General features: G+C 38.3%; 4 protein-coding genes across 5 annotated transcripts in view; 2 read left to right on the forward strand and 2 right to left on the reverse strand.

Moving 5' to 3' along the window:
• LOC109543095 (fasciclin-2) overlaps positions 1-1689 on the forward strand; it is a gene marked incomplete in the record, with an annotated part of 136621 nt that extends 134932 nt beyond the window's left edge. Inside the window, 1 exon segment of the mRNA XM_048660578.1 lies at positions 561-1689. Coding sequence (XP_048516535.1) covers positions 561-675 — 115 coding nt within the window.
• A 53-nt stretch (positions 1690-1742) lies between these two features.
• Positions 1743-3002, reverse strand: LOC109543100 (N-alpha-acetyltransferase 20). Its single transcript, XM_019912637.2, has 5 exons — positions 2828-3002; positions 2652-2767; positions 2462-2591; positions 2227-2363; positions 1743-1918 (listed from the first exon to the last, which is right to left on the reverse strand). Exons 1-5 carry the CDS (start codon positions 2878-2880, stop codon positions 1833-1835), a joined length of 522 nt encoding a protein of 173 aa, XP_019768196.1. The 5' UTR covers positions 2881-3002; the 3' UTR covers positions 1743-1832.
• Positions 3003-3251: 249 nt separating this feature from the next.
• Positions 3252-4485, forward strand: LOC109543101 (probable N-acetyltransferase san). Its single transcript, XM_019912639.2, has 3 exons — positions 3252-3433; positions 3500-3823; positions 3904-4485. The coding sequence occupies exons 1-3, from the start codon at positions 3426-3428 to the stop codon at positions 4067-4069; spliced, it is 498 nt and encodes a 165-aa protein (XP_019768198.1). The 5' UTR covers positions 3252-3425; the 3' UTR covers positions 4070-4485.
• Positions 4486-4580: 95 nt separating this feature from the next.
• LOC109543096 (hormone-sensitive lipase) overlaps positions 4581-8829 on the reverse strand; it is a 5368-nt gene continuing 1119 nt past the window's right edge. The window contains exons 2-11 of one of the 2 annotated variants that reach the window (XM_019912632.2): positions 7857-8819; positions 7572-7755; positions 7435-7513; positions 7100-7381; positions 6578-6886; positions 6312-6521; positions 5930-6256; positions 5138-5436; positions 4961-5086; positions 4581-4903 (exon numbers count right to left, since the gene is read on the reverse strand). In XM_019912632.2, the coding sequence (XP_019768191.1) occupies positions 4811-4903; positions 4961-5086; positions 5138-5436; positions 5930-6256; positions 6312-6521; positions 6578-6886; positions 7100-7381; positions 7435-7513; positions 7572-7755; positions 7857-8233 (2286 nt within the window). In that variant the 5' untranslated portion in view covers positions 8234-8819 and the 3' untranslated portion in view covers positions 4581-4810. Of the gene's footprint in view, positions 4904-4960; positions 5087-5137; positions 5437-5929; positions 6257-6311; positions 6522-6577; positions 6887-7099; positions 7382-7434; positions 7514-7571; positions 7756-7856; positions 8820-8829 lie in introns of those variants that run through there. The other variant, XM_019912633.2, reaches the window with a different exon arrangement.

Raw genomic sequence — 8829 nt, forward strand, 5'->3', positions numbered from 1 at the left:
TGCCAAGGCTTAAAGCAGCAACAACGCTACACATAAAAACTGATGATGGTGGAAAAATACACCGAAACGTATTTTGATTGATAAATAGAGACAATAAATGACTGAAACCCAGGAATGAATTTGATTTGGAATTGAAATACAGTCAGGAAAGTATATACAATGAATAGTTAATTATTTCCCTTGATTCCATTGAAAAACTATCAAATGCATTTGCAAGTGTAATATTACTTTTTTTCCCCAATAGTGTACATTGTTAGAGCGACCACCCTATATACTTTTGTTCGGCGGTTTAAAATTATATCTCTTCGCTCTGTAGAAGCCTGTTTAAAGCATGCATAGGATGCGCAGTTTTTCTTGCATTCGCACTTGTTTTTTCCCTACATTGACTTGATAGAACTGGAGCATGCAAAATGCTTTGCGGCAGTAAATCACTTTGAATAGCGCTGGCCTAGTTATTAATTTAAAGTAGAGTATTTCTTCGTATGCTCAGTGGCATGCATTGGCTTAGCATGGAAAGAGTCTCTAGATTTATATTCTACTATAATTCTTGATATTTTCAGAGAAGAAAAGGAGCCATTGAACCAACCGGTGGGCAAATCGGTAAGCGTGGAGTTCGATGGAAGGCAAGTCTACACCAAATCAGGCGAAATAATTGGCAAACATTCAGCTGTTTAATCAGCGGTGGCGGTGCTGAATTTATTTATTTGATGAAAAATGCGCTTTTGTTCGGAAAATGTAACTGCCAAGTTGTTGTTAATTAAATAGCCTAAATATGCTCAGAAACTGCAAAAGACACTGTTGTGCAATCACTAGTGAGCATACCGAAAATTAGACTCAACTGTGTCTGCATGACAATACACCTATAAGGTTAAAGAGTCAGTTGATAAAAGCCAACTAAGGAATGAACACAGTGAAAAAATTAATTTAAAAGAAACGAATTCATGTTAACAAAGCTTAAAGCATTAGTGTTTTGAATTATACTTATGTGCCAAATAGCTGCATTTTTTGTAATAATGTTGACAAAACTAATTGTAATTATTTTATATAAGGTGGGTGAAAATGTGCAAATATCAATGTTGTTGCCAAAAGTAGAGCGAAAGTAGCTACTTGACTAGAGCAAAACTTTCAACTCGGAGCAAACTCTCATTTACTGTTGTGTGCTTATATGTGAAGATGTAACATTTCAATCGATCATTAAAAATTGCCAGTCAAAAAATCATTTCCTATAGATAATAGATAGGGTACAAACCATTGGAAGCTTATCGTGGATATGTACTTTATGTTTTGCTCATTAATTACAGCTCTGGCAAAAACTATTTATTGTAGATTACCAAAATGTATTTTTAGTTTTAACGACTATTTTGTATTATATTAGTGTAGCTTGATGCGAAATGGCAAGTGATGAATGCTAGGGCGTGAGTGAACGGGGGTTTATCTAGCCCTAAGAGTATTCCAACGCGTTATAGCTAATAGAGCACTTCATTTTCTTAATATCATTCCAAACTCATCGACCCACAATTCAGTAGGCCTTTATCTACTTAACTACATGATAAGTTTGTTTTCCCACTACCAAAGGATCTACCTTTAAGTTAGTTAGTTATATTTAACGCGTAGATGTTTACAAATATTCATGACATAAATGGATTGTATGTAGCTTTTGATATTATTTAAATAAATATATTTGTCCAATTTGTTCGTGTTGATGTAAATGGCAGGAACTCCTCCAATATCGATGGGAGACATTAGTTAAAAAGCAATTTTATTGAGCGTCTTTTTACGTTAAGTATTTATTTTACATTAACTGATATTTTTTGCTTTACTAAATATCTTCATCAATCCACTTCTTCAGGTCGAACGGGGTGATCAAGTGGTATCACAGATTTTTGGTTTACGTCTCGAGATAATGCCTTCCTCATATCTAAAGTATTGAAAATTGAACACACACAATGGATACTGTTAGAAACTTTTTTTAATTCAATGCACACGAAATCAGCGCTACTAAATCAGATTAAAAACAATTCGTAATTTGTACGAGCATTTCAAATTTAAAATAAAACACCCTTTGCAACAAATTGTACATGCAGCTCTTCTGGTGTCGAGATAAAGAGACATTGAATCAACCAAAATTACAAAAAATAAATTCACTTCAAACAAGAACGCGATTTTGCATCGAAATTTTACTGTTTTTGCTGAGTATAATCGTAGTTAATAAATTGTTCGTCTTACCATAAGCATCCTCATCTGGATCGCCTGAATAATATTCCAAAACAGTGCGATATACGATATATCCAAGATTCGTATACATTTTGATCGCAACTTGATTGCTCACCCTCACAAAAAGATCCACAAAATAAGCACGTTTCCTGATGAAGAAAAATGGTTGAGATCAATGCGGAAATATTCAATCCTATGAGTTACTATGAATGTTCAAGAATGCCATTCTTGCTAAAATTGAACTTACTTTTCAGATACTTCTTCCAAATAATTCATGAGATTTGCTGCCAGGCCAAGTCGTCTATAATCCGGGGAAACAGTTAAAGCTGTAACATGTCCATGCCAATTGTCTCCTACTCCCTCTGCCTTCCCCATAACTACAAATTATAGTTTGGAATTTGTCTTGAAGTGCAGTTAAATTAACCCGCTTTACTTACTATATCCCATTATTTCCCCACTCGGGGACTCCGCAACTTGAAAGTATTCAGGCCAGTGAGCTAAATACTGCATGTAAAAAGACAACCCGTAGGTTTCAGTCAGAGGATCCAGGTTTCTGAAATGCATTAGATTTAGAGCACAACTTCCTGAATATCTGTTTCTCTATTTGTCTTACACATTATTAAACCGATACATATCGTCGCACGTAAAGGGTCGTAGTGTTGTCATTTTCAGAAAAGATTCCCACTATTACTGATAGTTTCAGGCCCAATACTGAAAGACTCAAACAAGCAAAAATAATAACACCAATTTTCTAACCTCAGAAAAATACCTTGCATTTGACACTCCGACTTGACAGTCCGAAACTTAACTTGCGCCTAGCGGTAGCCCAGATATTTTATATGCGAGGATCTAGGTGAAAAGGGCGCAGTTTGATAATTGACAGCGCCCTGAGGTATTTTTGTAAAACGAATTGAAGTGACATATTTAGGAAAATTGCGTTTTATCCATACCAAACAGAACTTCACTTAACATATTTCAATACGCTCGTTTAATTGGTTTTTGAAAATATAAATTTTCAAACTGCGCGCCAGACCTGTCAGGATCCTCGCATTTAAACAGATCTAGGCAACCGCTAGACGCGGGTTTTTTGACAGTGACAATATATTGAAATGTGCTTGAACGATTTATAACAGTCCATCAAGTTCGGATGAAACAGGACTAAGATTCCCATTTTCATACAAGGCAGGAAACTAACTACCACACTCGTTACAATGACCCGGTAAATAAGCCCCAGCTCTAGGGAGTACTTGGGGCTAACCTAGTTCTAACCTCACTTTGCTTTCAGGGCGAATATAGAACTGGGCAATGTTACCCCACACAACATTAAACAACTGAAAAAGCTCAACAGTGTAGTGTTCCCAGTGTCTTATAACGATAAGTTTTACAAGGACGTTTTGGAGGCTGGCGAATTAGCAAAATTGGCCTACTACAATGATATTGTGGTTGGGGCAGTTTGCTGTAGGATTGACACCAATGAGAAGTCCAGAAAACTCTATATCATGACCCTTGGATGTCTATATCCTTACAGGAGACTGGGAATCGGCACTCTGATGGTACAGCATATTTTAAATTATGTCGAAAATGATGGGGACTTTGATAACATATTCCTGTAAGTATCATTGAATGTATAACTTCGATCCTCCACAATATATTTCGCCAACATATAGTGATTTGCAATCGTTGTTGTAGACATGTTCAAGTGAATAATGAAGGCGCCATTGATTTCTACAAAAAATTCGGCTTTGAAATAGTTGAGACCAAGGAGCACTACTACAAAAGAATCGAACCAGCAGATGCTCATGTGCTTCAAAAGACAATAAGAAAGACCGGACGAATGAATGGTAGTTTAGAGTAGATCTGTTGGTTAGAATGAAGCACTGGTGTGATTATATTTCGTCAGGACATGCTTCCGTTTTTTATCATTGACAACAAATTGTTCTGTAGTCTCAAACCATCAAACAGAACTCCTTAGCTTCATTTGTACATACATTTCTTCAGTCGTTTTTCCAGTGGTCAAGTACGATTTTTTTTATTGTTGAAACGATCAAATTCATAATCGTTAATTTATTGCGTACTGTTAACAAACCTATTTAGATATGTATTTTTCACGATATACTGGAGTTTCTCAATTCATGTACTTTCAAAGAGCAAGCTGATGATGCAATATTGATTCATACGTTTTTCAGTATATTTCAGTTCGTTATATTCATCTTAGGGTGAGATAGGTTTTTTATTGATCAAGCATTGCGAAATAAAATGAAAATTCCCCAAGGTTCATCTTTTCTTACCTGACTAGATTGTTCTACTTCATAACATGAGCATTCCCTGAAAATCAAAATCAACTGTAGTTTTCTTAAAAAACGGAGTCAGTAACGCAACAATTTATTTCGAGTATGCATTTAGTTCTACAGAACATTAGCTGAGTCAACAGATTTCATTGGACACAATCATGACTTCTAACACCACCCCAACCTTCCTTGTATAAAAATACTATAATTTATACATATAGCGAGAATAAATACTTTTTCACTTCATTGTTGCTAATAACAATGACGACAACGATTTACTAAGTACACTGTAATAATATCGCTTAGTACTATTTAGGCTTAAACAGATCTTTGTCCAGTTGTAGGAGTTCTTTCATTCGTTGAACACATAGCTTAGAGCCTTCATGAGCATCTTTGGAAATCTGGAGCAAAAGCATTGTTCTGCCAAATAGTTCTTTGTAATCAGTACTGGCACTTACCAGCGAAAAATTCAAGAAACCATGAGGAAGACCTGGCAAAATATCCAGACTCACATCGTTTCCAACTGATTTTAGCCGTTTTGCAAACATAACGCAATCATCTAGACACGGGTCTAGTTCAACAGTCTTAAAGGAAACAGCATTGAACTACCAGATATCAGCTGCGCTTAAACTTACCAGAATTTTGGTTGGAGGAAATTTCTTCAAATCATCGTCAGAGGCGCAGTAAGGGCTCAAATAGGGGTCATTCGGCACTGGGAAGCAAAGTTCGTCCCATAAACTGTCTGGTTTATCCGATTCCAAAATCTTTTCGCTTGAACTCAACCCTCGCTCACCCAGCATTTTACTAAAATGTCCCTTAATTGTCGAAACAAAGCCAGACAGTCTAGTTTGGAACGAGTTGTCCAGAGTAGAAGAAGTGGAACTTGCCCCATTCGCTTGTGAGATTCTGGTTCCTTCAGTGTCAGTATCTGATTCTAAAGGAGATGTAAGGGGGGCAAATAATCAGTTAGTGTTTTTCTAATGCAGATAAATGTGTATGAGGCAAATAGTTTTCTCTTGAAGCTTTAGCAATGTGCAAGCCATTCTATCGTTTGCTTAGTTCTATGCTAAAAACAATTATTCAAGCTTGGTTGTCCCGCATGACTAAAGAAAATATAACATCATTACGCTGAACTAATAGGGCTTAAGGACAATAGAATAGTGAAAATAGCATGCATTTTCGAAAAACCTACTTGGTGTGGTTAACAATAGTGAAATTAAGATGTTTATTTTTCTTGCAATACCCTTGGATTTTGGCAATGAAATGCTTGAGCAAGCTAAAGTCGAACTTTGCCTAATTTACGAGAGAATCGTATTGGAAACAACCAAATTAGCACAGTACAGAATGGGCTTTAAAACACTTAACAGCCAATGAACTAAAAGAGCACAGAATTTGTCGGACACAGAAAAATCAGTCTCAAATCGTACCTCCTTTGTTCGGAACTTTATAGTGGTATGTACGTGAAAACAGAGACCCCAAGTAATCCCTACCTAGTACAAAGTTCTGTACTATATCGGCCATGTACTTCTGGCTCTTCTCGATTTCTGCCGAAGTGACATCTTTCTCATTCAGATCATCCATATGCGAGTTTAAGGAGCCATACGTGAGTGTGTCGGAGGCTTCAGATACTGGCGATTTGTGGGCCTGCAATTCAGCCAAATCCGATTCAGAGATTTCCTCGAAACTTTCCGTATCGGAGGGATACAACATTGCGGAATTGTTTGCCGCAAGGAGCTCTGGAGGGCACGCATAAGCTGCAACAGAAGAGAAATTTAGCATTTTTTTATAAAACGCATAAAAAGTATTTACCTTTCAAACATCGCATCAAGAACCCGAAAGGCAAGAGCGGGTCCATCATGCACAAAAGACGTGCAGGCGAAGGCGCAAATTTGACCAGAGTGGGAACATAAGCCGCGAAAACTCCGTGAGGAGTCGGAACTCCACTGTTAATACACTTTAATGTGGCCGCCAACAGAAGATTCGCTCCTGCTGAATCGCCCACGCCAATTATTCTTTCTCCTGAAACGGGATGGAAATCAGATCACAGTTTTGAACGTAAAATGACGCTCACTCACCATCGCTTCCTAAGAAATTGTGGTTCTTTAAAGCCCAGCAATAGGCGTAAAAAACTTCTTCTAGAGCTCTTGGAAAGGGCGCCTCCGGCGCCAAGCTGTAATCTATACTTAGAATGGGAATATCTAGCATTTTAGCCCAATCCCTCAAGTAAGGCTCGTGAGATTTGGACGATTGTGCCACAAACCCGCCGCCATGGCAGTGAATTATTAGGCCCTTTGCGGGTGGCTCCAATGGACTTTTGTTTTTGGTTCCCAACATTCCTTCCCTCACATGGTAGCTGATCAGCCGTACCTGCACTGGTTTGGGCCCTAAAGGTTATTTATTCAGTTTGAGCAGTTGCAAATTTAGAGCTCAAGCCAGTAATTTAAAAACGAGATTTGGATCGCTGTTATAAGAAAGGCCTGTTTTTCACAGTTGCGTTTTTGGCGAAATGTTCGCAATACAAAAGAACAGGCTTTTGTCCAGTGTTCCAACTCGCGCCATCAAACTGCATCATTTAGTTGCAAGCAATTAAATCTTACCAATATGTGCTGTAGGCACAGGAATTTCCACATCTTTGCCACCGATGTTTAAAACTAGAGGTTCGGGTGCGATAATTATCAGTTTGCTCACAGCAACGCTTGGGCAGACAACGGAGGGGAGCTGATTCATTAGCTCGCTCTCCGACAGAAACCAAAAGGATTTGCAGAAATCCACATCGGCGCTCTGAGATATATTCACTATTCGCTTAGCTCTTTGCTCTGGATCAGTAATATATTTGGTGGTGGTCATAAAGGAGTTGGTGGCTTTGGAGATTAGAGAACCTAAAAACAGAGAGACTTTTCAAGTTATCCATTTACGCACCGTTTGGACATACCTTGACTGTAGTAGGCTTCAGAAAAAATCGCCATCGATAAGGCAATAAATTGTAAGACGTTTTTCAGGGAGTCACAGAACTGAAATAAAGTCGCTTGCAGTCAAAGGGCGGATTTTATCGACTGGTAAACTATTTACTTGAAAGCCTAACGAGCGCCCATAGAAGCAATACTGATTAATATCCTGGCAAACTGAGATTAATTCTTCGAAAGGTCGGTCCTGCACAAAGAGATTCCCATCCTTGCTCCAAGAGAGTATTGTTTGCAAATTCTTGAAGCAGACCTCTAAGCTAGACAGTAGATGTGAACAGGATTCGATTTCTCTGAAACGTAAAAACACATTAAACTAATGGTGCAAAAAAATTGCAATCAACTAGTTGTGTGCTGAAAATGCCGCTGCTGTAAAAAAACGCTTCCTACTCACTTGGTTAAGACAGTCTTTCTAAACAGGAGACTACTCCTGCGCCACATAATCTTCTGGTTCAGATCTATGGCATATTTCAAAGCCAGCTGAAACACGCTAATGTAACTCCTGTATCCATTCCCAGGAGTGTCTTCATCAAAATCAAACTCCTTGACTCGCTTTTCGATCTCAATCAGTCTGGGGTAAAGGCCATCGATAGCATCAATGAGGGCCATAAACGAAATGTACAGCCGTTGACCATTCTCGCTGCTGTCGCTGGCGAAAAAGTCTGCATTGCTCGAGCAGAAGTCTTTCAAAACAGTAATATCATTGCTGATACTCGATTGGGGCCCACCGTCGTTGAGCTCTGGAGTAGATTGATGCGCGGTTTCTGTCATTGCAAAACTAGTTAACGACACTGCGGCATTTGCTGGACAATTGCACACTTTCACTTAATTAATGTAATTAACATTGTACGCTGCCATCGGAGAACCTACCAAGTATTTGCAATTTTTTAGACCTAAGTAACTGACAATAATCAATCTGACAGTCAAAACAAAACCTCAAGCTGCATTTGTGACGTCTGCAAATGAAACTGTTGAAAGTGTGCATTTAAAAGTTCTCCAAATGAACTTCGCATGCCATGCTTAAAATCTATGGTAGCTTTTCAGAATACTCTGCAAAACCATATCACGAACGTGATTGGTCACAATGTTAAAACAGTACTCTAAATTGGCTGGAGCTCACTAGAATAAAATCGACTCAGCATCATGCCTGTTCTAGTAAAGAATGCGGCGAATATAAATTTAATCTGCCCACAAACATTTCAAAATTTGAAGATTGAAGAACCAGCGCGATTCTTCGGGGGTTGTTTTGTGGTGTTGCCAAATCCGCTGTTGAAGTTCAAATCAAACGAGTGGCTCATCGCAGTAACGCCTGTCATGGATCCATCATTTAGATTCAACGACACTAACACAAACTAACCTAAAATTTT

Source organism: Dendroctonus ponderosae, unplaced genomic scaffold (genome assembly GCF_020466585.1).
Source record: "Dendroctonus ponderosae isolate FM_Combo_2020 unplaced genomic scaffold, Dpon_F_20191213v2 Dpon_F_20191213_1, whole genome shotgun sequence".
In the NCBI taxonomy this organism is placed as follows: domain Eukaryota; kingdom Metazoa; phylum Arthropoda; class Insecta; order Coleoptera; family Curculionidae; genus Dendroctonus; species Dendroctonus ponderosae.

Excerpts from the sequence above, each read along its gene's own strand:
- LOC109543100 (XM_019912637.2), bottom strand. The coding sequence starts at position 2,880 with ATGACAACACTACGACCCTTTACGTGCGACGATATGTATCGGTTTAAT. Across the intron at positions 2,768-2,827 it reads ATGTATCGGTTTAATAATGT|AAACCTGGATCCTCTGACTG; the intron begins GTAAGACAAATA and ends AATGCATTTCAG. Across the intron at positions 1,919-2,226 it reads TCCAGATGAGGATGCTTATG|ATATGAGGAAGGCATTATCT; the intron begins GTAAGACGAACA and ends TCAATACTTTAG.
- LOC109543101 (XM_019912639.2), top strand. Across the intron at positions 3,824-3,903 it reads GACTTTGATAACATATTCCT|ACATGTTCAAGTGAATAATG; the intron begins GTAAGTATCATT and ends TCGTTGTTGTAG.